At 41.7% G+C, this 24,597-nt stretch overlaps 1 protein-coding gene across 1 annotated transcript in view; it reads right to left on the minus strand.

Moving 5' to 3' along the window:
* Positions 1–1,250: 1,250 nt before the first annotated feature.
* Positions 1,251–24,597, minus strand: part of NBAS (NBAS subunit of NRZ tethering complex) — a 388,176-nt gene continuing 364,829 nt past the window's right edge. The window contains exons 50-52 of the mRNA XM_032172256.2: positions 21,530–21,668; positions 13,796–13,924; positions 1,251–1,658 (exon numbers count right to left, since the gene is read on the minus strand). Of these exons, the coding sequence (XP_032028147.1) occupies positions 1,383–1,658; positions 13,796–13,924; positions 21,530–21,668 (544 nt within the window). The 3' untranslated portion in view covers positions 1,251–1,382. The remainder of the gene's footprint in view (positions 1,659–13,795; positions 13,925–21,529; positions 21,669–24,597) is intronic.

The raw sequence follows: 24,597 nt of genomic DNA on the forward strand, positions 1-24,597 counted from the left end.
AGGTGGACAGAGGGAGGTATGGAGATGAGGCTGCCCGATACACCGTATGTTAAAGACCACTAGGGAGCCCCGTTACATTCAGCCTGCTGGCTTTGACACAGCAATGCAGAAATTGATCTGAGGTGGCCTTTTCACATGACTTAACCTTGTGCAAATTACTTCCTGTAACAATGATGTAGTATCATCTCATCTACCTAGACTAAACCTTCCTATTAATACACAGCCACTCTCCCTCCCTCCAAATTATTTCTTTGGGGCAGAGTTAAAAGACCAGCACACCTTAGTGTAGATGGATGCCTCCAACGGCCCCCTGGTCACTGTGTAGGTGTGGATGCTCTCCCCTAGGCTGTGCCTCGGCTGCTGCTGTGGCTTGGATCAGGTGTGAGTCTCAGGGGCGCGAAGTCTAGAGCCTCCACCACCAAGCACATACCTCTGTGGTGGGGGCAGGTGCCAGCAAGCTATGCCCTGGGACCCTTATCCTCCATCACAGGGAACACCCCTTGTGTGGGAGGTTTTCCTAAGGGTGTTGCTATTCACACCCTTGCTATGATTGGCTATATGCACATCAGTGAACCCTAAGATGCCAATCCCACCTGTGGTAAGTGTGCATGCTGGCTCTGTTCCCCCACCCACCTGCCTATGTAGGTTTATGGACATGAAATGTGTCAACCTGAACATGTTGATGCCAATAAATTGTGAAGGCCTCTAATCAGACAGCCATCATGTTTTGGTCCTGATCATCGGGCTATGCCCTGAAGGTCATAATTCATATACTGTGACACTGGTGAGTGGGACAGAGAGTTAATATTTCTTCAGCTCCAGCTGTGTACCTGATAGAGCCTCACACACACAACCTCACATAATACTCATCAACTTTATGAGACAAATAATACCGCCCTTATTTTTCTACAAAATAGACTTAGGTTCAAAGAGGTGGAAGAATTTGCCCGAGGTCATTTAACTAATCTGAGACTTGAGTCCACGTCCACCCTCCCTCCACCCATGACACCTGCCTCAACCACCAAGGCATTCCGCACACTCCCTCCCTTCCTAATGCCACCCTATCCACCACCACATCCAACTTGCTGAACCACAGTTGTGGACACATTATTAACTGAATTCTATCCAGAAAAGGCAGGTTGAAATAAAAAAGGAGGGTGGGAACGAAGAGTCTCTTAGTCAATAAGAAAGTATGTTCACCAGTCAGTACAAGAAATAAAAAAAAGTTTAAAAAAGAGGCAGCTTGCTCATCGTTTCCATACAGTTTTATTTGCAATTTGTTGGAACCACAGAGAACAACTGGCAGATACACATGTTGCTTCTGGGAACAGCATTCAACTCCAGATGCTTTTTCCGCTAAGGAACAGGACCACAGGCGGCCCTCACACCCAGTGCTGTGCTGCGTGGAGGGCTGTGCTGAAGGTTCTCAAGGCCTGGTGAGTCCCCCTCATGGCCAGAAGGAGAGACCCGGCTTCGGCTTCATGGCCGGCCTCCCGCAGGTGTCTGCCCAGCTCCTCTGCATCCCAGCGCCCTTGCTGGAGGCTGGCCAAGAGGTGGTCAACGATACGCGGATAGAAGGGAGTGGAGACACACTTCACCAGCAGCTTGGCATCCAGGAGCAGGGAAAGAAGTTCTTGGTCACAATTGGAATCATTCACCTTCAAGAAATAAGACAGGCACAGCATGAGGGGGTGTCTGCTTTGTCCGCCTCCCCCTCGGATCCCTCGCTCTCCACTGGGCTGCCTTCATCATCATTCATGCCCTGGCCTGGGTTTAAAAGCATGTGTGGGTCGCGAGCACCTCTGAAGTAGGTCATAGATTGGGATGACAGACGGGGCTCCTCTTAACATAAGAAGACACAAGAACCCCACTGCAATCATCGCTACAGATTCCAGATACTGGGCGCCAGAAACTGTATTCAACACTGTATCAGCATTTCTTCACCGAGGCCTTCTGACTCAACCCTGTGACTGGCACTTTTACCTCCCAATTGACAGATAAGGAAACTGAGGTGTAGGAACTTTGCTTAACATCGTAACCAGTTGTAGAGCCAGATTGTAAATTTGGGTCAATCTTGACATCAAAGTCTGTGCTCTTAACAACCACATTTACTGTTTCATTTGTACTTTCACTGTGATCCACATTCTTTAATGCTGCATCTTTCTGGAATATAAATACACATAAAAAATTTTTTTTGGAACAAGAAAACCTTGTTTGTACTCCGTTGAGAGAAGAGTATGTCCCTCAAGCCCACTGATACGAGTAAGATAACCAACAGTGGGGTTTTGAGCTATTCTTGCTTCAGACTCTAGGAAGCTCAGTACCAACCTTACCTTTTAAAAAATGGTCTCATAGGTCCTTTCAGTTTGCATATTGTCTTTCTCCCTGGTCTTGTCTTCTAAATATATGTATTGTTTTCAATATTTTTGTAAAGAATCAAGTCCACACTGATCATATTATCAAAATTTGGAGCTTCTCATTTAATTGGGGTATCATAAAACAGATTCCTGAGAGGCTTTTCTTAATGTTACTGTGCATTTTTAATAATCCGGATTGTAGGACTCTCCGAAATAATGTCAAAGCCAATTAACTAACGTTTAGACCAACTATATTATGCAATTGTAGACAATGTGCTCTTCCTGCATGTTCTGTGACAAGGAAGAACGGCTATTGAAGATGCGAAGGTCAACTGTGTCTACTGACTGCAAGAATTAAAGCAAGAGAAGTACTGAGAATAAAATCCTGCCCGCTATCAGATAGCGTGAATCTTTCCTACTACCCACAGGGCTCATTCAAAACCCAATGTAAATGTCGCCTCCAATGCCATCTTCTTGCTGACATTTTCTTTAACTCTCTTGGCCAATACTTGGGAGTATGGCCAAGGATTCCTCCTTCCTCCATACTCCCAAGATACCTGAGATCTGCCTCTTCATGCTGTATGATAAGTAATTTTATTTTATTTATTTACTTTTTGAGATGGAGTTTTACTCTTGTTGCCCAGGCTAGAGTGCAGTGGTGCAATCTCGGCTCACTGCAACCTCCGCCTCCTGGGTTCAAGCGGTTCTCCTGCCTCATCCTCCCAAGTAACTGGGATTACAGGTGCATGGCACCATGCCTGGCTAATTTTTTGTATTTATTAGAGACGGGGTATCACCATGTTGGTCAGGCTAGTCTCGAACTCCTGACCTCAGGTGATCCACTCACTTTGGCCTCCCAAAGTGCTGGGATTACAGGCGTAGCCACTGTGCCCGGCCTGTATGGTAGTAATTTGTATGTCTGTCTCCCTTACTGACTGGGAAATTCTTGAAGGCACAGAAGTTTTATCACTTTTACATTTCAGCACCCCATTTCATTAACATTTGTTAAATGGCTGAGTGAACCTACATTATGAAACTTTGTCACTTTTTTGTAAACTGCACAAGTACGATAAAGACCCTATCTCTCAGAGAGACTGAACAGAACTAGACTCCAGAACAGAAGACCCTCTCTGCAAACCCTCAGTGTCTTTTCTCTGGCCTCCCATTTCATGAACACTTGTACAGCCCACCTTTGACCCAAAACACTTAGGTTGAACTCCAGGAATTTACCTTTGTTTTTGTTTTTAGGAGCTAGATGACAGAAAAAGCCACCGGTTCAATGGACTTGCTTTTGTGCTGGAAGGGGCACGGAGCTTTGACTTCTCCTCACTGGGGCTGCCTGTGAGTTCTGAATGCCTTCTTTCCATCCCACTTCTCTCCCTGTCTCTTCATGCCTAGCAAACAAGAGTCTCAACCCCACAGAGCTCCTGCCTCAGCAGCACGGTATCTACGTGCCAGAACCCTGAGAGGCCCTTGAAGTCTTCAGACATCCCTTCAAGACAGTTCTCGCCTCCTCTGACAGAGGCAGGTTCAGTGAGGTGAAGTGTGATACAGTTGTTCCATGGTGGAGTGGCCTAGAAGCCCGTATCTCGGACTAGTTTACTTGATTATTGCTTGTTTCCCTCCAGAACACAAGTTCCCATGGAGCAGAGATCTTGTCTCTTCTGTTCATCCCTGTAACCCCATGTCCAGAATGGGTGGCCACGTGCTAGGAGCTGAGTAAGATTTGTGGAATGAATACCCAAGTGAATGAATCACTCCAAAGCTCACATTCTTTTAGTCTGTGTGGCTGCCTCCAGCCATGTGCATGCACATGCTAATGCGTGCACACACACAGGGCATCTGAGTTACTGTATGTGTTATCTTGGTTCATCTTGCAAAACAAAGAATCCCCCTGCCTAACCCTGTAGGAGAGAACAGTGTGTGCCAGGATGCTACAGGCACGTTTGGTAGGATGCACAGATAAAAGGCTCAGAATCTGAACACTGCAGGGCAATACTTTCTTTGTTGCCCTGAATACGTCTTCTAGGCTGGGACACCTTTATTATTCTTTCAGTTTACTCACTAACCCTCCCTCTGGGAGGCTGACAGTCTCCTAGAGAGGGAGTGATGTTTTCTTCCAGCCCGAGGAAGAGACAGGGGTTCTGTTAACGCCTGTGGCCACTGCTGCTCTCATTCCCTTCATAGTTTGTGTTTCTATCCAGTGCAACCAAATCCTTCCCGTGTTTCTGGCTGGATATACCCAGCTTTTCAGAAGCTGCTCACATTCTGGCAGGGAGGGTAAGGGGTGGGGAAGGGCAGGGTAGGCTGTCTTTCCTCCAAAAGCCTGGTGCTTGCCGTCTTGGCTGAGAATGCCTAAGGCTAAAGACACGGAAATGAAATGCATGCTTCTCCTTGGCCCCGGCCCACTCAGAGGTTCCCTAAAGAACGATAAAGGTCTGGGTTTGCTGACCTGCATTGAGCTTGGGCAGTGAGCAGGGAAAGGTTGGGAGGAATTTTGGGTTTGGCTTCATATAAAATCAAGTGCTGGAAACACAGGGTGGGTGACTTTATCTTATTTCCTTTCTCTGACATTCTACCTGGGCCTGGCTCTTTGCAAGAAATACAGAATGACCAGAGTATACTTTAAAATTGTCAGCTGCAAGGAAAATACTGTATAGATAATTTTTCTGTGCGTATTTGGGAACAAAATAGAAAATGAAAAAGAAAGAGATGGGCTTTGTAATGACCCATTCCAACAAGTGCATTTTAAAGAGTCGTCTGAGGTTCAGAGAAGGAACAGGTCATAGACAGCCAAGATGTTCCTTTCCACATATCAGGGCACCAAGGCCAGACTGAATCCTTCCCAACAGCACAGCCGAGTGCTGAGTGTCCTGTCCCAAAGCACTCTCCAGCACTGTGACATTAGCACCACACTGCTGAGTTGCTAGGTTAATTTGTTAAGCCTCAAGTTGTCTGTTTTTTCTTGTTTTTGACTAAAATTTGTACTAAACATACTAAAACTTTAGTACTATCTGCCACAGAAGCTTGGTACTCTCTGACCATGCGTTATTCATTCTAACCTACTTTTTCTTTTTAAGATAAAAATGAAAAAGTGGAAATAGTTGGAAAAAACCATGCCACCTTCTTGCTGACATTTTGTTTAACTCTCTTGGCCAAGCTGATTCCTCCTTCCTCCATACTCCCAAGGCACCTGAGGTCTGGCTCTTCAGGCTGTATGAGAGTAACTTGTATGTCATCCATATTTGGGCCACGACAAGAGAATTATTTCACCCTCCTTTCCTCTCCAGTAACTGTCCACGTGCATAGATTTTTTTCCACAATTAATCGTATGATATTTGTATTCTACTTTTCTCATTATATGCTAAGAATTTTTAAATTTTTTTACATAATTTTCAGTCTTAAAAATTTTAATGGCTGCAAAATAGTTGTTATAAGTTATTTGACTTCTATAAATATTTCAGCCATTTTAAGTTGTCTGATATTACTGAAACACTACCATGAATGTTTTTACGCACACACTTTCTTCTTCACCGAAATGATCTGCGTCGGACAAGTTATCAGGGGAGGTATCACTGGAGTGTTACGGGCTGAACTGTGTCCCCACACAAATACTTTCTTCTTCATCAAAATGATCTGAATAGGAAAAGTTACCAGGGGAGGTATCACTGGAGTGTTATGGGCTGAACTGTGTCCCGCACAAATTCGTATGTTGAAGCTCTTACCCTCAGTACCTCACAGTGTGACTTTATTTACATACAGGGACTTTTAAGAGGCAATGAAGGTAAAATGAGGTCATTAGGATGGACTCCAATATAACCAGTGTCCTTAAAAGTAGAGAAGACAGGACACGCACATGAAGCGAGGGTCAACCACGTGAGGACAGTGAGAAGGCGGCCGCCAACATGCCAAGGAGAGAGGCCTGGGAAGAAACCAATCTTACACCTTGACATCAGACTTCTGGTCTCCAAAACTGTAGGAAAATAAATTTCTCTTGTTTAAGTCACTTAGTCTGTGGTACTTTGTTAGGGTAATATGAGCAAATTAATACATCAGGCAAAGTATCTGAAACATTTTTTTGGTTCTAAATATGAATGTAAGCACAACCACATAATGATGTCAACTGTGCCAGCTTACTGCGGTGACAGCATGGGAATGCATCAGTGTCACATCATGAACTTCTCAGCCTTAGGTGTTAATATTTTGAAAAGAAAAAATCACTTGCTAATTTAGGAGATATGTAATGGTACCTCAAGGTTGCTTTCATTTGAATTTACTTGCAAGAATGAATTTTTCCATAAATTTCCTATCATTTTTATTTTTTGTTGTGGGAAGAATCAATCATTCACTCATTTAGGAGAGTTATAACGCTTCCCACTCTTTCACATGTGAAGGATTCTCTGTATAACTGAAATCTTAACCCTGATTTTTGTTATCATGAACATTCTAACCTATTGTTTACAATTCTGTTTCAGTTATAGAAGTTCTACACTTTCATATTGTCAGGAAAGGATCTACGCCTTTATGACTTGTTCTATTGCTTTAAAACTCAGAAGTTACAATTCCTCAAAGGAACTGATATGTTATTTTAATATTTTCTGACTTTTAACAATATTTGACTTTTAAATTGATCAGAAATTGACTTTGGTATATGGTCTGTGGAAAATCACACAGCCCTGCCAGTGGGTTGACTGGTGCTTAAGGGGCATGAGAAAGAAAATATATTCTGTCATTTTCGGATGCGGTTTGGATGTGAGAAATAAATACGAGACAAGTCCAGAGGATTAGTTGACTTAATTCCCCTGATCAAACAACTTTGAATTACAGCGAGAGATAGTCTGGTGCTATGAAAAGAAGACAGGCTTTTGGGTCACAGACAAATTTCCAATCCTGGTTCTGTCACTAAACAACTGTGTGACCTTGTTAAGGACGATCTCTCTGAGCTCCAGTTTCCACATCAGAAATACGGACTGTCTCTAAGGGTTGGGAATAATACAAGCTTTTAAGTGCCCAGCACAATGCCAAGTGCAGAGTCCATGTTCAGTAAATAGCTGATGTTAATAGCCAAACAAATCATGAAAAAAGGATTTTCTAGAAAGGGAAGGGCTTATAAATATCAGAAGATGAGTAAAATGCTTGCTATCTCTGTCAGAGATTGTTTTTTGTGTGTCAGCAATTAATTTTTGAGAATAAATGATACTTTACAGATCTTGGAAAGAAATCTATTACAGCACAAAGCACTGCTGTCTTCCAAGCCATTAAAATGTTATCTGCTTAATTCCTCTTTCAACAATAGGTAATGAACCTTCTCTGATTTAAAATCTTTGATTTTATGGATCTATATCAAGCTAAGAGTAATTACAATAATGAGGAAAGCTGAAATTCCTGAAGCATAATGCATGCAGGCCCTCATTTCATTTGCTTTAAAGATTATTTAATATTATTTCACTGTTTACTTTAGGGAAACATATTTGTCTTGTTCTCATATATACTATTACTAATAAAAGTTATTAAAATATCAACCACAATGTTAGAAAAATAAAAGGACAACATAAGTATGTACTTGGGAAAAACACCTACAGATAATTTTTGTATTCTATATTTACTTGAATATGATACGCAGTTTCCATTTTCTTAGCATACCATCAGTTTCACTCCTGGCACGGCACTTAACAGAATACTACTTCTGAAACCAAAACTATGACAAATCATCTGCTCATGATCTAACAATGAGACGGAGAAAATCTTTGAAAATCCAAGCTTGATCACCTCTGCGACCAAACCCACACGCTGGATTTGAGGGCCCTGATCTGGCTAGTTCCACATGCTGTACCTACCTCCTTGCTACCTTGGTTAATTCTTCGTGTTATTATTTCACATGTCAATCTGTCCATGAGATAATTCATTTAAGCACAGGGATAATAATATTTTATCGGATCTTTACAAACGTCTTACCTATTCCTCACTTCATACACAGTGCCAGGCTGTGCACAATGCATGCTTGATATGTCTGTTCATACCAAGTAAATGAACCAACCACTAGTGCTGTGTAGGAATCCCAGGCTGACCTGCAGAGTGAGCTGCCTATTGCTGGACGCATCCAGCTGAGACCTCTGGGAGATGATGCTGCAGAGCTTCCTTTATCAAGAAGACCGAGCACAGGCTAAGATGACTGACAGGAGGCGCAAGTCAGATCTCTGTATGTTCACGTTAAAACGATAGAAATAAGTAGACATACCCACAGTTTTGAGAACAGAGCCTGGCACTCAGAGCCCAAAGAACAGTGATTGTCAAAGAGGCCAGTTTACCACCAACTGGTGTCTGGAAGAGTAAAGGCAAGTTCTTGCTCGATTCCTTGAATCGTTTGGCTCACTTCAGACTAACTTGGTTTGGATACACTTAGAAGAAAACCAACTGACATTAGCATTAACACCAAAGACAGACTCTGCAGACACCAAATGAGGTTGTCAGGACCCCAACCCATTGTGCCTGCTATCATGGCACGCTGAGGCAAGAGGGAAGGTGTGTAAACCTGAGCTGGGCGAGGAGAAGGCAATACTGAGGGAGCACTCCAGGGTGGAAGAGACTCTTGCCAGGTCCTAGCTGGAAACCTGGATAGAGTTAAAGGGGAACAAAGACAGGAAGGTTTCTTGGTTTTGTATAAATATGTTGATTCACACATGCGTTTCTGAAAATCTTTATGGTTCTCCCCCCAGCCTGGACACTGGCCACTGTAAATAATGCTAGAAGGTTCTGGTGCCTTCATGGCAAGATTACAGGGGATAGGAATCATATTTATCAAATATGTGAAGGGCTGATCACTGGAAGAAGGACGTTAATAATCTGAGAAAATCCCCAGGGCAGGACTAAGGTCAATGTGTTCAAGATAAAGGGGTACAGGTTTCATTTAGGAGGTGCTCTCATGTCATAATCTCACCCAAAATGGCACAGAGCCCCTTGCAGTGTTCAGCTGGAGCCTGGGAGAGTGAGTGGGCTTAAAAAGGAAGCACAGCTAGGCGAGTTGTTGGGCTAGGTCTGCTCTAGTCTTTTGCAGAGCTAATATTATATGTCTCAAGGTGCTTCCAACAACTTCATTCCTCTGTAGAAATAACCCTTTTCCAATGTAATAAAGCCTTCCTACTTATGATAAAAGCAGAAGCATGGTAGAGTACAGACTTTGAATGTTAGGTCTGGGGTTTACATTTCAGCTTTGGCTGCTTACTAGCTGTGTGACCCCTGAGCCTCATGTTTTCAACTGTGAAACCAAAATAATAATATCTTCCCATACAATCATTAAGATAAAGAGAGAATGTGCCTATTATAGTACTTGGCAAAGAGGTGGGATTTGAAAGATGGTAATTATTGGCATTAAGGAGAAACCCTTAATTAGGTGCTGGAGGTCGTAAACACTTTTTTTTTTTTTTTTTTTTGAGACGGAGTCTTACTGCAGGCTGGAGCACAGTGGCGCGATCTCGGCTCACTGCAAGCTCCACCTCCCGGGTCCATGCCATTCTCCTGCCTCAGCCTCCCGAGTAGCTGGGACTACAGGCACCCACCACCATGCCAGGCTAATTTTTTGTATTTTTAGTGGAGAGGGGGTTTCACCGTGTTAGCCAGGATGGTCTCTATCTCCTGACCTCGTGATCCACCCGCCTTGACTTCCCAAACTGCTGGGATTACAGGTGTGAGCCACCATGCCCGGCCAACACTTCTTTTATAACCCCCTGAATTACTATTTTAATAGACAGCACAGTCCAGGACAACCCCTGGGATGAGGGGTTGCATAGAGGCATTGAGCAGTACCAAAGAGGGGGAAGCAATGAAGAGCAGGAGCCGTTACAAATCGGGAACTACAAAATGGGAATTTTCAGTATACAAAGCCGTTATAAATATGTATCTGCTTACTTTGATGAAATAAGTCAAGAGGCTTCCATCCAAACAGAAAGTATTCCAGAGATGCGAGTCAAACACATCAGCAGCATTGCCCATCTTAGAGAGAATACGGTTTTGAAAGTGAGCTCTCAATTTTACTGAGAGTGATGGAGAAGGTAATCCAGAGGTCTATACCATGCAGGGTTTTAATTGTTCATCATCAATACAATCTCAAGGAAGGACTTTCCATTTCTGGCCCAGGAAAGAGGCTGTTGGCCATTTATAAAAGGTTACATGCACCAGAGGTCTGCAATTTCAGAAAAGCTTAGAGAAAGAAATGAGTACTACTGCTAGAGGAAAAGTCAGTACAATCTCTGGCATCAGCACTTAAGCATCATCCTTTTAACTGTAAACACCTATAAAGCTGTCAGTATCTTATAATGAATAGCAAAATAATACATGCTATCAGCAAACAAGTGGGGGTGTTTTTCCACTTGGATCTGCACACTGTGCAGGAGAGACTGCTATCAACGGAGTGCCTCTGCCAGATGTTTTTCTTTTAATGTCAATAGGAACTACTGTCAACAACCAATAAGGGGAAAACTGAGGTTATTGATGAACTCAAGCACCCTGCTAATGGACACGGTGAATAGCAAAATAAAAGCAACAAAAAGAAAGCAAAAGTTTTCTATTTTTCATTGCAATACCAAGGATGACTTAAAAACAGCTAGACACGAGTCCTGCCAAAATGCCCACTGAAACTCTTCCCTTAGAAAAGTGTAACACAACTCTTTAATGGTGTTGGAAGAGCAATGATGAATTATAGTGATTTCATATTTTATTTATGTAGCATTTTAAAATGATACAATTATAGAGAACAGATCAGCAGTTGCCAGGGGTTGTTCAGGAGGTAGGGAGCAAGAAGGTGGCTGTGGCTATAAAGGACAGTATGAGAGATCCTTGTGTCTCGTACCTTGACTGCAGTTAGTGGTCACACGAAGTTACAGGTGACAATGTCACATGGAGACACACATACACACACTCGAGAGTGTCTGCAAAACTCATAAAATCTGTATAATGTTGACAGATTGAATCAATGTCAGCAACCGGGTCATAATATTACAGGTAAGTATCCCTTATCCAAAAAGCTTGAGCTCAGAAGTGTCCGTTTTTTCAGATTTTGGAATATTTGCATTATACTTACTTGTTGAGTATTCCTAATCTGAAAATCTGAAGTCTGGAATCTGAAATGTTCTAATGAGCATTTCCTTTGAACGTCACGTTGGTACTCAAAAATGTTGAATTTGAGGCCATTTTGGATTTCTGGATTAGAGGTGTTCAACCTGTATACTCTAGTTATGAAAGATGTCACACTGGGGGAAACTGGGTGAAGAATGCGAGAGACCTTGCTATATTATTTCTTACAACTGAACGTGAATTTAAAATTATCTCAGAAAGTTAAAATATGTTTTTTAAATGGAAAACTCTGTAAAACCATAGCCTCTGGGGACTGCAAAAGGTCCAAAGACACTTAGCATTTTTGTGGGACACGTTTTTAGGGCACAGATGGGCTAGCCTAATGTGAGCATTCAACTTATGGCAGAGAAGTTATAGTTCAGTCTCATTACTGAATTTCTAAAAGGAAGGATCTGAATGGTGGGCAAGTGACTCATCTTAGCAATTTATACCTGTGGCTTTGATTCTTGGATCTGAAGGGCACAGACATTTTGTGCGCTATCATCACAACCACAGGCAAACTACTCAGTCTGCAGAGCAGTTTCAAAACCACAGGCTTAGCACCATGCAGCACATCTAACGTGCAGATCAAAGTGTTACGGAAGTAAATCAGTGCCATATTAAAGGGAATTGGGCACTGCAGTGTTACCATTTAGTCATTTAGTTTCTTATTTTGATAGTTACTGTGTAGGTATGTAGGGGAAATGCTGTTGTGTGGGTAGTAAGATTAGTCAGCAGTTAGGGACCGCCTGTGCTAGTTGCAGTTCTGACAGATGCATTTGAGATAAAGAATCTTTAAAATGAAAACTGATACACTCTGCCCATGGAATCCAGGACTACATCAAGAGAGCTCCATGTACGATGAATATGGAAAGGCAATGTATAATACATCACTGTTTTATTCTCAAAGAGGCCCATGGCAAATTTTTGTGAGAATGCCTAACACAGCGTACGAGGGTGCGGAGGAAAAAAAAATGCACTGAGAATATGCAGAAGTTTTCTCTTCTTACCAATTTCTTGGATTTATAAGAAAAAACTGGCTGAGAAAAAAACTCATTATAATTCTGTTTCATATAAATTCTCCAAGTTATGCAACTTTCATTTCAGCATAGATAGGTGGGAGGGCTACCGAAAGGCAAGTCCCCTTGATTCTCCACTTCAGTCAAGGTGCCAAAGAGGCCTCTGTTCTGATTAATTATTGGTGATCAGGTAGGGTATTCACAAAACCCTTGTAGGAGCTTTTACAGTATTTTAAAAACACATCTAAATGAATAAAGGCATTTGATTTTCTCATTTCATTCATATTGATTATTTCCAAATACAATTATATTCTGCTTTCTGTAACTATTTACATAATTTTCTGTATCCTTTGTCATTAAGAAAACTTTATATATTAAGAAAGTGATGTCTTTTCATCAACCTCTTCACTGTCTTGAGTAGCAAGCATATATCTCTGCTTTAGATTCTCCTTCCTTCTCTGGTCCCTAGAAGATATCCTGCCACATTTTTGTTTAAAAAAATAGTATGTGTATATGTATGTGTATATATACATATATATGTATATATACAATGTAAAATTACATGTGTATACATGTATGTGTATGTGTATAGTGTACATACTCAAATAGACACACATACACTTCAAATGAAAGAATAATCTCCACACAAAAGGGCTTCAGTAAGGATCATACAACATGAGTTCATTAAAACACAACCCTAAGCTATCTAATCCTAAAGTGGAAAATTTTAAATGAGAAGAGAAAGTTTCTTTCTAATCATAATAACAAGGCAACAGGCCTTGAGGGAGAAATCTCAAGTTGACTCTAGTACATTACTCTTCAAGACAAGAAGGTTGCCAGAGGAAACCAGAGTTTGAGATTTCAGATGGTGCCAGTAAACACTACTTAAAACCACTGTCTTACCTTTAATTAGTGGATAACCTCACACACACATCCATAGATGGAAAACCTGTGCAATGATGGGAGTTCCCTAGACCCAAATTTCAAGTAGCAAGAGGACTGCTAGTTCATGGCTGCTTTGATCTTCTTAAGGAGACTAACATCCTGCTTCTCTAGAAAACTGTCTTCTTATTTGGATTTGTATTCTGAGCACCAAAAACACTGAATCTGGTTCATAGTAAGAGCTTAATAAATGTTTGTAAAATAAACATACACTGCTGGACAAAACAGGAAGAGCTATTGTGGTCAGAGAATACGGTAGATATAGTAGTCTTCAATTAACCATGGTGTTATTTATGAGAATGAAAGTGCTAATTCATTCCTTTGAAACATTAAAAAAAAAAGAAAGAAAGTAAATTCAACTGGGCATACCGTAGTGACTGCTGTGATTTGCTCCAGTGCCATCTCGTGCAGATGCTCATCTCGGCTCTCGAGGAGAAGTTTCAGAGAGGGAAGCAGGAGGGACTGGTTAAGCAGCAGCAGACACAGCTCCTTCACACCCTGAAACCACAGAGCAGGGGTGAGTGAGAATTCCACGACGCACTTCTCACCGGCACAGTTCTGGCTGGATCATTCCACCCCGTTTTCTATGGTAGCGCGCGCACGCGTGTGTGTGTGTGTGTGTAAAGCCACATATGGGACCGCACTGGATATACTGAATATGGGAGCTGGTACCTGCTTCTCTTGGTTCACAGTAAACTGTGTACAGATTTCCAAGCTATCAGATATTCATCGACAACACTGCTTTTTAATGGCTTTGTAATACTCATCGTACAGATATAGTGGTATAATTTATTTTCCTAAACTCTCACAGCCCTAATTTCCTCATAAGTAAAATGTATGTATTTACAGCTCCTTTGCAGGTTTTGTGTTTTGTGTGTGTGTGTGTGTGTGTGTGTGTGTGTGTGTGTGAGAGAGAGAGAGAGAGAGTTTGTGTTGACGAACACAGGATACAATGCTCAGCATATAGTGGAGGCTGAATAATAATAAAAAGTATTATCAATTGCTAATATTGTTAATAACCTCTGGTTGGCATTCACTGAAACAAAGGAAATCAGCAAATAAAGTATTTTAAAATGTGTCTATCATTTTAATGTCAAAATGAATTGACTCCTTAATATACTTAAGATGGTCTATCTTCATGAAAACTATCTGTGTTGCAGAAAAATGAAAATGTGTTTGGATCTCCACAAGTGTATCTGAATTTTATTCTCAGCCCTTTATTTTACTAACTGAACCTGTGGTCACAGAGCAGGCTTTCATATAAGGCAACAAATGATAATCCTTTACAACAAAAGCATAAAACAATAAGAATAAGATTTGCAAGCTGTTTTGCCCTGCTGAGCTGTGTTGCCATTCGGGTCCTGACTTTAGCTGTAACATAAAGAAGAGAACACTTTGGACCAAAAACCAGACAATGAATGACTCCATTACACTAAAGCAAGGGTTGCTCTAAAGAACTGATGATCACTGGCATCCACGGGATTGATTTTTCTCTTGTGCCATTCTGACAGCAGATCGGAGAAGAAAAACTCAAATTTACTATATTTTCAAAATTGCTTTACATTATTATAGAGCATCAATAAAACAAGAATGACACAAGTAAGCTCGCATTTAAAGCTCAGGATAAAGTTCTCTTTGGAATTCTGCTCATTATAGTTTTAGCTTTCACCCAGCACGTCTCTTCTTGAAATCCACAAGGCCCTTACATTTCAGAGTAGAAGGCTGTGCTACACAAACCTGTGTGACAATGATCAATACCAGCAGGGTAGCAGTTTATAAAACACATTCTCCACACATTGGGAATTCTAATTCAAAAAAGTATGGTGTATGCCTTAAAGAACACGTGACACAGAGCAGTCTCACCAAGCATCTGGGGCAAAGAAACAGGTAGACTTTTCATATGGGATGCCGGAACCTGCAGAAGATTATTTGGGAGCATGAAACAAGCTCCTGAGCATGGCACTCTGGCCTGGCTGGCCGCATCCTGTGGCCTCTTCCTCCTCCTCTCGGGTCATGGCAGTGCTCCCCACTTGTGCATTCCACACAAAGTGCTGTGCTGGGCCCCTTCTGACACAACACACACATTCTGTATCTGCACTGTCCAATACCACAGCCACAAGGCACAAGCTAATTTGAGGTGGGGCTAGTGCAACCGAGGAACTGCATTTTTAATTTTACTTAAAGGTTTTAATAAGCCACATGGGGCCAGTGGCTACCATATTAGGCAGTGTGGCTGCTGGGTGCTGGACTCTCACACCTCCAGGTGTTTGCACATAGTGTAACCTTTGCTCTTTCTCTGTCTGATTAACTGTCTACTTGCTCTTTAAGTCTTTAAAAATGCACAGAAAAACTGTACTTCCTCTGCAAAAGCACCCTTGAATGTCCCAGGTTAGCACTCAATGTTCTAAATGTACTGTATAAATATTTCCCACCTTATCTTTTATCTTGTATTATGGTAGTCATTCATCAGTCTACCTGCCTTGCTTTTGGGCAAGAATATTGTTCCTTCTCTGCATTCTAAACTTGCTTGGTACATGCCACACCTAAAACTCCTTGTATATAATTCCCTCTGAACACACATTTGCTCACTCAAAAAGTTATCAGTGATGAGTAAACAAGTATTTTCAATGATTTATGATATTTAGATATAGCATGACACTTGGCTGACCTTGGCTTTCATGACAAATTTTATGGAATAACCTGTGTGCCCCTCTGAACAAGCATAATGGATAGATGGCACACAGAGAGGCAAGGACATCCAAGAATGGAGGAACCCACTTTAGGTGAGCCACTGACCACTTTTCATCTCTTAACTACCCGTGATTGGCCAAATACTTACTCTATCTTTCAGTGCTAAATCCTCTACTATGTTTGTTCGCTATTTTCCCCCTGTGTTGCAAGAGAACGTTTATTAAGAGACTTATAAAGGGATTTGGGGAACTGCAAGAAAGGTCAAAGCAGCAGAGAAAAGCCACAAAACACGTCATTTGACAGGCCTTTGCATTTCAAACCCTTCAGACCATGAGGACAGAACAGGAGAGGCCTTGGATGGAGAGGACTAGGTGGGCCCAGGCTTAGAGCCAGGCCACAAACCCGGGTGTTTGTTCTCCCTGTGGACTATGATTTATGAAGATGCACTAGGGCACTGTTCCCATGGCCTGACAGTCATGAGAGAAGCAGGACCAGTTCAACAATATGCCTTCTGTCCTCACACAACTCTCCTACTGTCCCTGGAGTATCTAGCATCAAAAGGTGTTGCAGGGCCTACAGCAGGAACTAGGGGCACAAGGTGTGCAGGGATCGAGGGGCTTATCACATGCCCTGGGCATTGCATGGGGGCTGCAGGGCAGCTTGCAGTCCTTGCCCTCCAGCAGGCCTAGAATGGGCTGAGCTCCCACTGCTGTTGCCTGGATGTCCAGAAGCCCCTGGCACTGCTGGTTCTGCAGCCCCAGGTTGATCACGATCTTGGCCAGCTGGGCCTCCACACTGGCCACTGGGCACTGTACCTGGGCCAACTGGGCACTGCAGCGGCTTTGGTTTTGTGTTCTCCAGAGCCTCTCAGGTTGTGCTGGGCCTGCTGCTCGACCTCCAGGGCACTAGCCGTGCCTCTTGGACCGTGAGCTCTACCAGCAAAGCAGCTGCTCTGAGCTGAACATCAAGTGTTTGTTATATACTTTGTTTTAAAATGCATCATCTCATTTAATTTCTCCTCAAATCCTTTGAGAAAGGTGTGATCTCAGCCCTACTAATCAGATGGGGAAAGCAGAGGTAAAATGGTTAAACAACTTGAGTGCTATCGCATAACTTGACTGATTCTAAAAATCAAGCTCTTCACATTAGCAAAAGTGGCTCAACCCTGATAGAGAACAATCACACTGAGTTTTAGAAGCTGGGAATTATTAAGGCTCACTCACGAGCTAGATGATTTAATCCCATACAACAGACCCCGAGCATCAGTGACTAACTCATGTTTTGTCTCAGCGAAATCATGGACCTTCAGGGTCAGTCACAAATAGCTGGACCTCAGAATTTTACATCTATAAATGCCAACAAACTGCTTTATGCCAATTTCTTATTCTACCTATCCCTAACTCTTGAGAGGGCTTTATATACTGCCATGGATACAAGCTGAGAAGAAGGATACATAACTTTTGAGACTGTGGGACACAGGACCTGTGAGAAAGTCACTCATCCTGCTGGTAATATTTTCCATCAGGAAAACCATCATGGCCCTAAGTAAGCAAGTCCCAGGAGCAACAGCCGGAGTCATGAAGGCATTCTAAGGAGTCATGAATTTTTTTAAAAGTCTGTAGGCATGGGAGCTTAGTGAAAAATGGGAAATGGAGATGAAGAAAAAGGTGAGTACTCTTAAGTACTCTGACATAAACAATTAGGCACACACGTTTCCTAAATCATGGAGTAGGACAACCAAAGGTATTGAATTTAGGAAAAAAAGTCACGAGCAACAGATAATTTTACCACCACAGTGATATAAAACATTGTAGAACTCTGAAATTAATCTTGTCAACTTCCAAATGTAGTAAAATAAACTTAACAAGATACTGCCACTTTTTAATAGTAATGTTCCTTCCTCTGTAACACTTTCAATTCACATTTGAGCACATTTAGCCATCAGTAAAAACAGTACGTACCATTTGCAAACAGCCTCTAATCACAGCAGCCTCAGGAAAAAAATAATCTACAAATGTACCCAATTGAGAGACAGAAACTGAGGCAGCTTAAGGAAAATGAAGGAAAGTCACTGTGACAACAGAACTCCTTGAATAACTATCTTTTGTTTCATCAAATTAAAGAAACATGATAACGACCTACTTTGCAACAGGGTTTAACCCAGTACCTCCTCTCTCATCCCGAGAGAATTATAAATTTATGAAAGGTAGTGAATTATGTGCTATGGATGAAGCAGTACACATACAGCCTCAGCTCATTCTCCTTAGAGAATAGACAGAACTAGCATTTTCTCATCCAGCTTAACCTCTTCTTTCACAGACCAGAAAACAAAGATCCAGAGTTTCGTGCTTTTCTCATGTTCACATAGATGTGGCCCAGTCTGGAAGAGAAACAGTACAGCTTCGAGCATTACTAGAGCTCTTTCTGTTCTACTATGTATGATATTCCCTGCCCTTAAGGTGCTCCCAGTTCTAATAAAGAGCAGATGCGGTAAATCCCTTCCCATGGTGTGTGTGAGGAGTGCTCTAATAGATGTGGGCTTTAGGTGCTGTGCTATCTTTTCTGACCTCTTAAAAAACACTTAGCAACCACCGACCAGATGATTCTGAGATCAAATGAGACCCCTGCAAATAAACTTAACGTATTACTCTATTTGCCAAAGCACCTCCCCCAGGCTGTAGACACTTACTAGGGAGCTGAATCATCACAGCTAAATCAGAACTTTTCATTAAACCACCAAGTCATTTTCCAACAGGAAACAGAAAGCGCAGCTCCTTACACATTCATCAATAAAAAGAACATGCTTTTCTTCTATGTATGGAAAATGTAAATGGAATGCTGACGCGAATATTACTGCGATGGACACAGATATGTCTAGGACCTAGTCCCAGGCGGCTAAAAGATAATACATATCAAGTGGTCCCTAGAGGCCGTTTTGGCCCCAGGGGCTGGTTTCGTGGAGGAAAATTATTCCACGGACTTGGGGAGGGGATGGTTTTGGGATAATTCAAGCACATTACATTTATTGTGCACTTTATTTCTATTAGTATTACACTGTAATATCTAATAAAATAATTATACCACTCACTATAATATAGAATCAGTGGGAACCCTGAGCTTGTTTTCCTGCAACTAGATGGTCCCATCAAGGGGCGATGGGCTACAGTGACAGGTCATCATAAGGAATAAGGAGTGCACAACCTAGATCCCTCGCATGTGCAGTTGACAATAGAGCTTGTGCTCCTCTGAGAATCTTGTGCCACCACTGGTATGACAGGAGGTGGAACTGAGACGGTAATGTAAGTGATGGGAGTAGCTGTAAATACAGATGAAGCTTCGCTCATCGCCAGCCACTCACCTCCTGCAGTGCGGTCTGGTACCTAACAGGCCATGGACTGATAGCAGTCCTCGGCCTGGGGTTTGGGGAAGCCTGATATACATAACTGTTACTGAGCCTTGATTAGCGAGCTGGTGAGATGATGTCAGGGTCAAGGATGCAGTGGCCATGTCATAGCCAACTTACATTCCTCACCTTGCAAAAGTTGTAGTAAAACCAAACCAATAAGGGTTTTTTAAAAAAACAAATAAACTTCTTTAGACAATGACAGAGATCCTAACAACCTTATATCTTAAACACTGATCATATAGATGCTAAATTCTATAGGCCAATCTTGAAGGAAGTATTGAAGAGGGAAAACTGACAGTAACATTTATACAATTGCATAAGAGACATTCAATGTTCATATATCTCCCAAATGTAGTAGGAATGGCTCCTCTGGAAGGATTCCTTTTTCAAGCTTTCAAGCACAGAGACTTGATTTGAAGATCAGACCCATCATTCACTGCCTGAAGAAGCAGGAGCAAGACCCTTGACCTCAAACCCTCCAATCCATCAGCTGTCAAGTGGAGATAAATGAATCTCCTTACAGAAGGTGGTGAAGGTTAAAGGAGGCAATATAGATGAAAGCCCAAGAGTGTTAGCAAATGTTGGTTATCACCATTACCACCTGCCTGTTAGGCAGTAACAGGAGACCTTAAACAATGCTTTCCTAACCTAGATTCGACAGAACTGACAGTAGAACACTGCTGGTCTTTGGTCCTGGTCTAATAATGCTTGATCTTAGCTTATATTCAAGCAAAGGTGAATCTCATGTTATTTACATGTTGCTTACTCTGGTGGGGATAATGAAGTGCACTGAATCCCCATACTATGCAGTGGGCTGAATCCTGCCCTGGGTATCACAGACATGATACAGCCATGGTTCCCCCTCTCCGGGTGCCCACAATATAGCAGGGCAGATCACGGGTTCAGAAGTGGCTGACACAAGCAGACCTTTGTCCACAGCCCAAATCACACTTTACTAGAGTAAGGGGAGGTAATTTTCGGTGTTGGCACTTTATTTTGTAGAATAATTGCGTCATTCTGGTAGTTGGAAGACTTCTTTAAATGGATAAAATATTTTAAAAATCAATAAAAAAAAATCCAAGCCCTCATTCAGAAAACAATTCATTAAACGTGCATTCATGAGAATATTTTCCTTGAGTGATTACAATAAGGATTTAAAGGATCATATTTACAAATTTATTTTCAAGTTTATCTCCTACTTAGTAGGAATGCAAAATCAATTTAATGCTATTATCCAAATGCTTAAATTTAAGACATGTAAATTATTCAAATAATATACTGCAGAGGCAGGATCCACAGCAGGGAGCTGAAATTAATATGTGCTTACTTTAGAATGTTCTCCCTCTTTCTCTCACATACACACACACACACACACACACACACACGTATATATGTGTATGTGTATATATATATACATATGTGTCTCTCTGTGTGTATATATATATGCGTACATATATATAATATACATGCATATAATAAATGTCTCTGTGACAGTCAAACCATGGGATCAAATAGAGAACAAAGGTCAAAAAGGAGATGCCTGAGTTTTGACCACACTTCGCAGAGAAAAAATATCGTGATTATGCAGTCTCGTTACAATGATGTCAAAAAGCACGTAAGATTCACAGTGGCTGGTTACCTGCTGAGAAGAGTGCTAAAGTGTACTACTTTCCCAACCGGCCCAGTTCAGACAGGTAATGCCTGAGCTACCATGGCCACTTGGAACATACACTTGAGTTCGACGAAAAAGGGCATCCAGAAGAAACTGAAAACTGGGTTATACCATGGGACTTGTACGGGAAACGCTGGCTCCCACAAAACCAAAGCAGCCTCAGAGCATCCTTTCAGCACTGCTTTTCTTCATCCGATCCATCAGAAATTATGGCCTTTACCAGTAATTACTTAAGCTAAATGTTCCTCAAGTCCAGTCTCTGGGACTGCTTATCATAAAGAGTTCTGATAAGCAAAGGCCACTCCTTAGGAAAGCACTCAAAATACCCACTCACCTCTGTAGGCAGCATCTGCTTGGTGTTATACAAAGAGCGACACATTTTCAAAACTTCATTCCCCAATCCTTCCTTGTTCTCCATCGTACATCTGGTTAGCATCACTGTAGCTAGTCTCACCCATGGATTATTGGTTATGCTGGGGTTTATGGAGAAAAATACAAGGCATTGGAAATGACTAAAGCTATCATAATTGCGATAAATTTTAAAACAAGTGAAATGCTTATGGTAAATCACAATCATAATCTAGGTGACGTGCTGCTTCAAGTCAACCTTGTAGAAAAGATAACACCTTGAGGAGAAAAAGCAGCTTCCTGTGGTATCAGCAAGCAGCCCAGCAGCACGGAGGTAGTAAGTGGCACTGAAACAGCACAGGCTTTGTGGAGCCAGACAGACTCGGGCCCAAATTCTGACTATTTGGGTCCTCAGAGAAGTTATTTAATACTTTTGCCTAGTTGTATGGTTCTGGGGAAGCCACACCCTTCTGGGCCTCAGTTTTTTTCACTGTGAAAAGGTATTTAATGTCTTTTTTTTCCTTGAAGAGTTGCTTTAATGAATGATGTATGTAATTGTGAAGAATCAGTGTTAATAGCAATCACACATTACTATTTACTACATAAATACTGCCTCTTGTTGATATTATTATTATTATCATTGTTATTGTTATTATAATGGGTCAGGGCAGGACTAAGTTACAATCAGGGTACTGCATAGCAGAGGTCAGCTGGAGAGCATAGGTTGAGGAAGCCACAGACAAGCAGTATGAAGATCATACTTTGGGCTTCACGTTGTTTCCTTGTATTGGAAACATAAAAGCATAAAAAAGTTTGCCTTTTCTTTCCCTTGTCTTGACTGACACTACCCTGTGTTTCATAGAAACATCACAATTTACATTTCTATTGACAAGTTAATGGTAAATTCATTTCATGGCCCCAGGAGCAGGGTACTGATTTTACTTACATTAAGAAAAAATTACTATTTATGAAGAGTCTGTTGGTTCATTAGCACAGCACTACATTCTAGACATTGAACAACCAGGGATGGTCTTGCCCTTGAAAGAATTTTATTCCTTGGGCCCTGAAAAGAATTTCAAGTGCAACAGTAACAAGGGGACGAGCCCTTGGCAGAGCCTTTGTGTCTCAGCTCAAACTGACAATCTGTGAGAACAAAGAACACTGCTTACTTCAAGGTACACACAGTTCTGTGAGAGTGACTGGTGTGCTGAGGAGTCTTCCTACACTCAAGGACTTCCCCTCTTTTCTCCTCTTGCAAAGTCTGAACTCAGTTCTCCTGGGTTTTTCTCTACAGTTTTTCTCATTGCAGGAGAAACGCTGCTTGGTCAGCATGGTGAACCAATGGGCAACAAGGCTTTGGTAACAAATTATCAAGATATGTTTTTCACCAGCCAGCACTGATACACTGGATGAAAACAATGAATCTTCCTTAAGTACAAACCTAGTATTTTTCCATGCATTTTCCTACAAGGAACTGAAGCTAAAAAACCAAAGTTGGTACTAGTAAATTACCATCATGTGGATCAAACAAATGTCTTAAGTTGTAACCTTTTTGTTGTTGATGGACAACATGCCATCATTGTCACACTATCCTCCCTCTCCTCCACCCCCACTCCTTTTTTGGTGATTTATTTTAGACAACTGGATTGTCTAAAAGGAAAAAAATATTCAAAAGTACTTCTGAGCACCTGTTTGTAAAGTATCCCATCATACATCCTCCAGAATATTTGATTTATGCCCTGGTTATCTCTTAGGCAGAGGAGACATGAATGATAGGAGGGGAGGCGGTGAGCAGACTGGGAAATGCTTTGTTCTGATTCTAATGATTTAATAAAGCAGTTTTATAAGACTCAGGTTAGCAATTTACAAATTCCATTTCATATGTGGCTACAAAAGAATATAACTTTAAAAAATTAAGATTTTTGGTTTATAAATGCACTAAATGTTTTAAATGCAATAAATGTTTTAAGTAAAGCTGATTTTGGTTCTTGTGAATAAGTGAGTGATTTTAAATGGTCAGTGTTCTAAAAGTAAAAGAAACTAAACTAAAGTTAATCTCTTAGAGGTGTCATATTTTGAATTGGGAAATGAGGGTATGAAGAAATCTACAATTCAACTCTAATAATTAATTTCCTTACAAAAGTATGGCATTAGTGGCAATCTGATCAGTGGGCTCCATACCTGTGTCACATAGTCTCACCCAGGAGTGTGTTCAGAACAGATTCCCAGGTCCCAGTATGGAGAGCTGGACTCCGCAAGTTGAGCACAGGACCCAGCACCCTGCTTTGAACAAGCACCCCCAAGCTCTGAAGGCACCACACCAAGATCACTGGTGGTAAACACAAGTGCACTGTGAACTAAAGGTGTTATGATGTGAGAGCCTGCACTGTGGATTTCGAATAGTGAAGGTAAAAACCTGTTCTTAAAAACAAGTCAGCATGCCATCGCTGTCACAAAGGTAGAGATCTAAGAAACATTTCTTTTCTTTCTGAAAACACTTGGTTAAAAAAATACCACAAAACGAAAGCACCATTCTCCTTGGTTTGCTTTGGAAATTCCTAACAGTCTCATGGAACCTTTTCCAGATATTTGTTGGCAGTCCTAACTGCTCACAGGATATAGGACTTTATTTTCAAAAAAGCATCCTTCTTTAACCTCAGACACATGGAGATATTCACTGGACTCTTGGGGGGAGTATGTCAGCTGAGCATGGGGAGAACAAGACCAGTCCTGGGCCAAACAGGCACTTGAGGCAAGGGCATTGGTGCTCATATCATTTGCCAATGAGAAGCCACAGCTCATGAGACCCAGCCCATGCACTCAGAGGAAATCTGGCCACTTCTTCCAAAGGAAAGGGGTATGTTCCGTGGCTGATACCACAAGGACTGGATCAGTACCCCATGCAGCTACGGGTGGCAGCTGCAACTCAGCATGATAGAGGAAACAACACGGCCTGTGAAGGTAGCCAGCAGTTGGTTAGAATTCCGTCTCCTCCACTTATTAGCCGTGTGAAGCCTGAAGTTGTTTAACTTCTGAGCCTCAATTCCTTCATGT

This window comes from Hylobates moloch, unplaced genomic scaffold, assembly GCF_009828535.3.
Source record: "Hylobates moloch isolate HMO894 unplaced genomic scaffold, HMol_V3 SCAFFOLD_13, whole genome shotgun sequence".
Classification (NCBI taxonomy): domain Eukaryota; kingdom Metazoa; phylum Chordata; class Mammalia; order Primates; family Hylobatidae; genus Hylobates; species Hylobates moloch.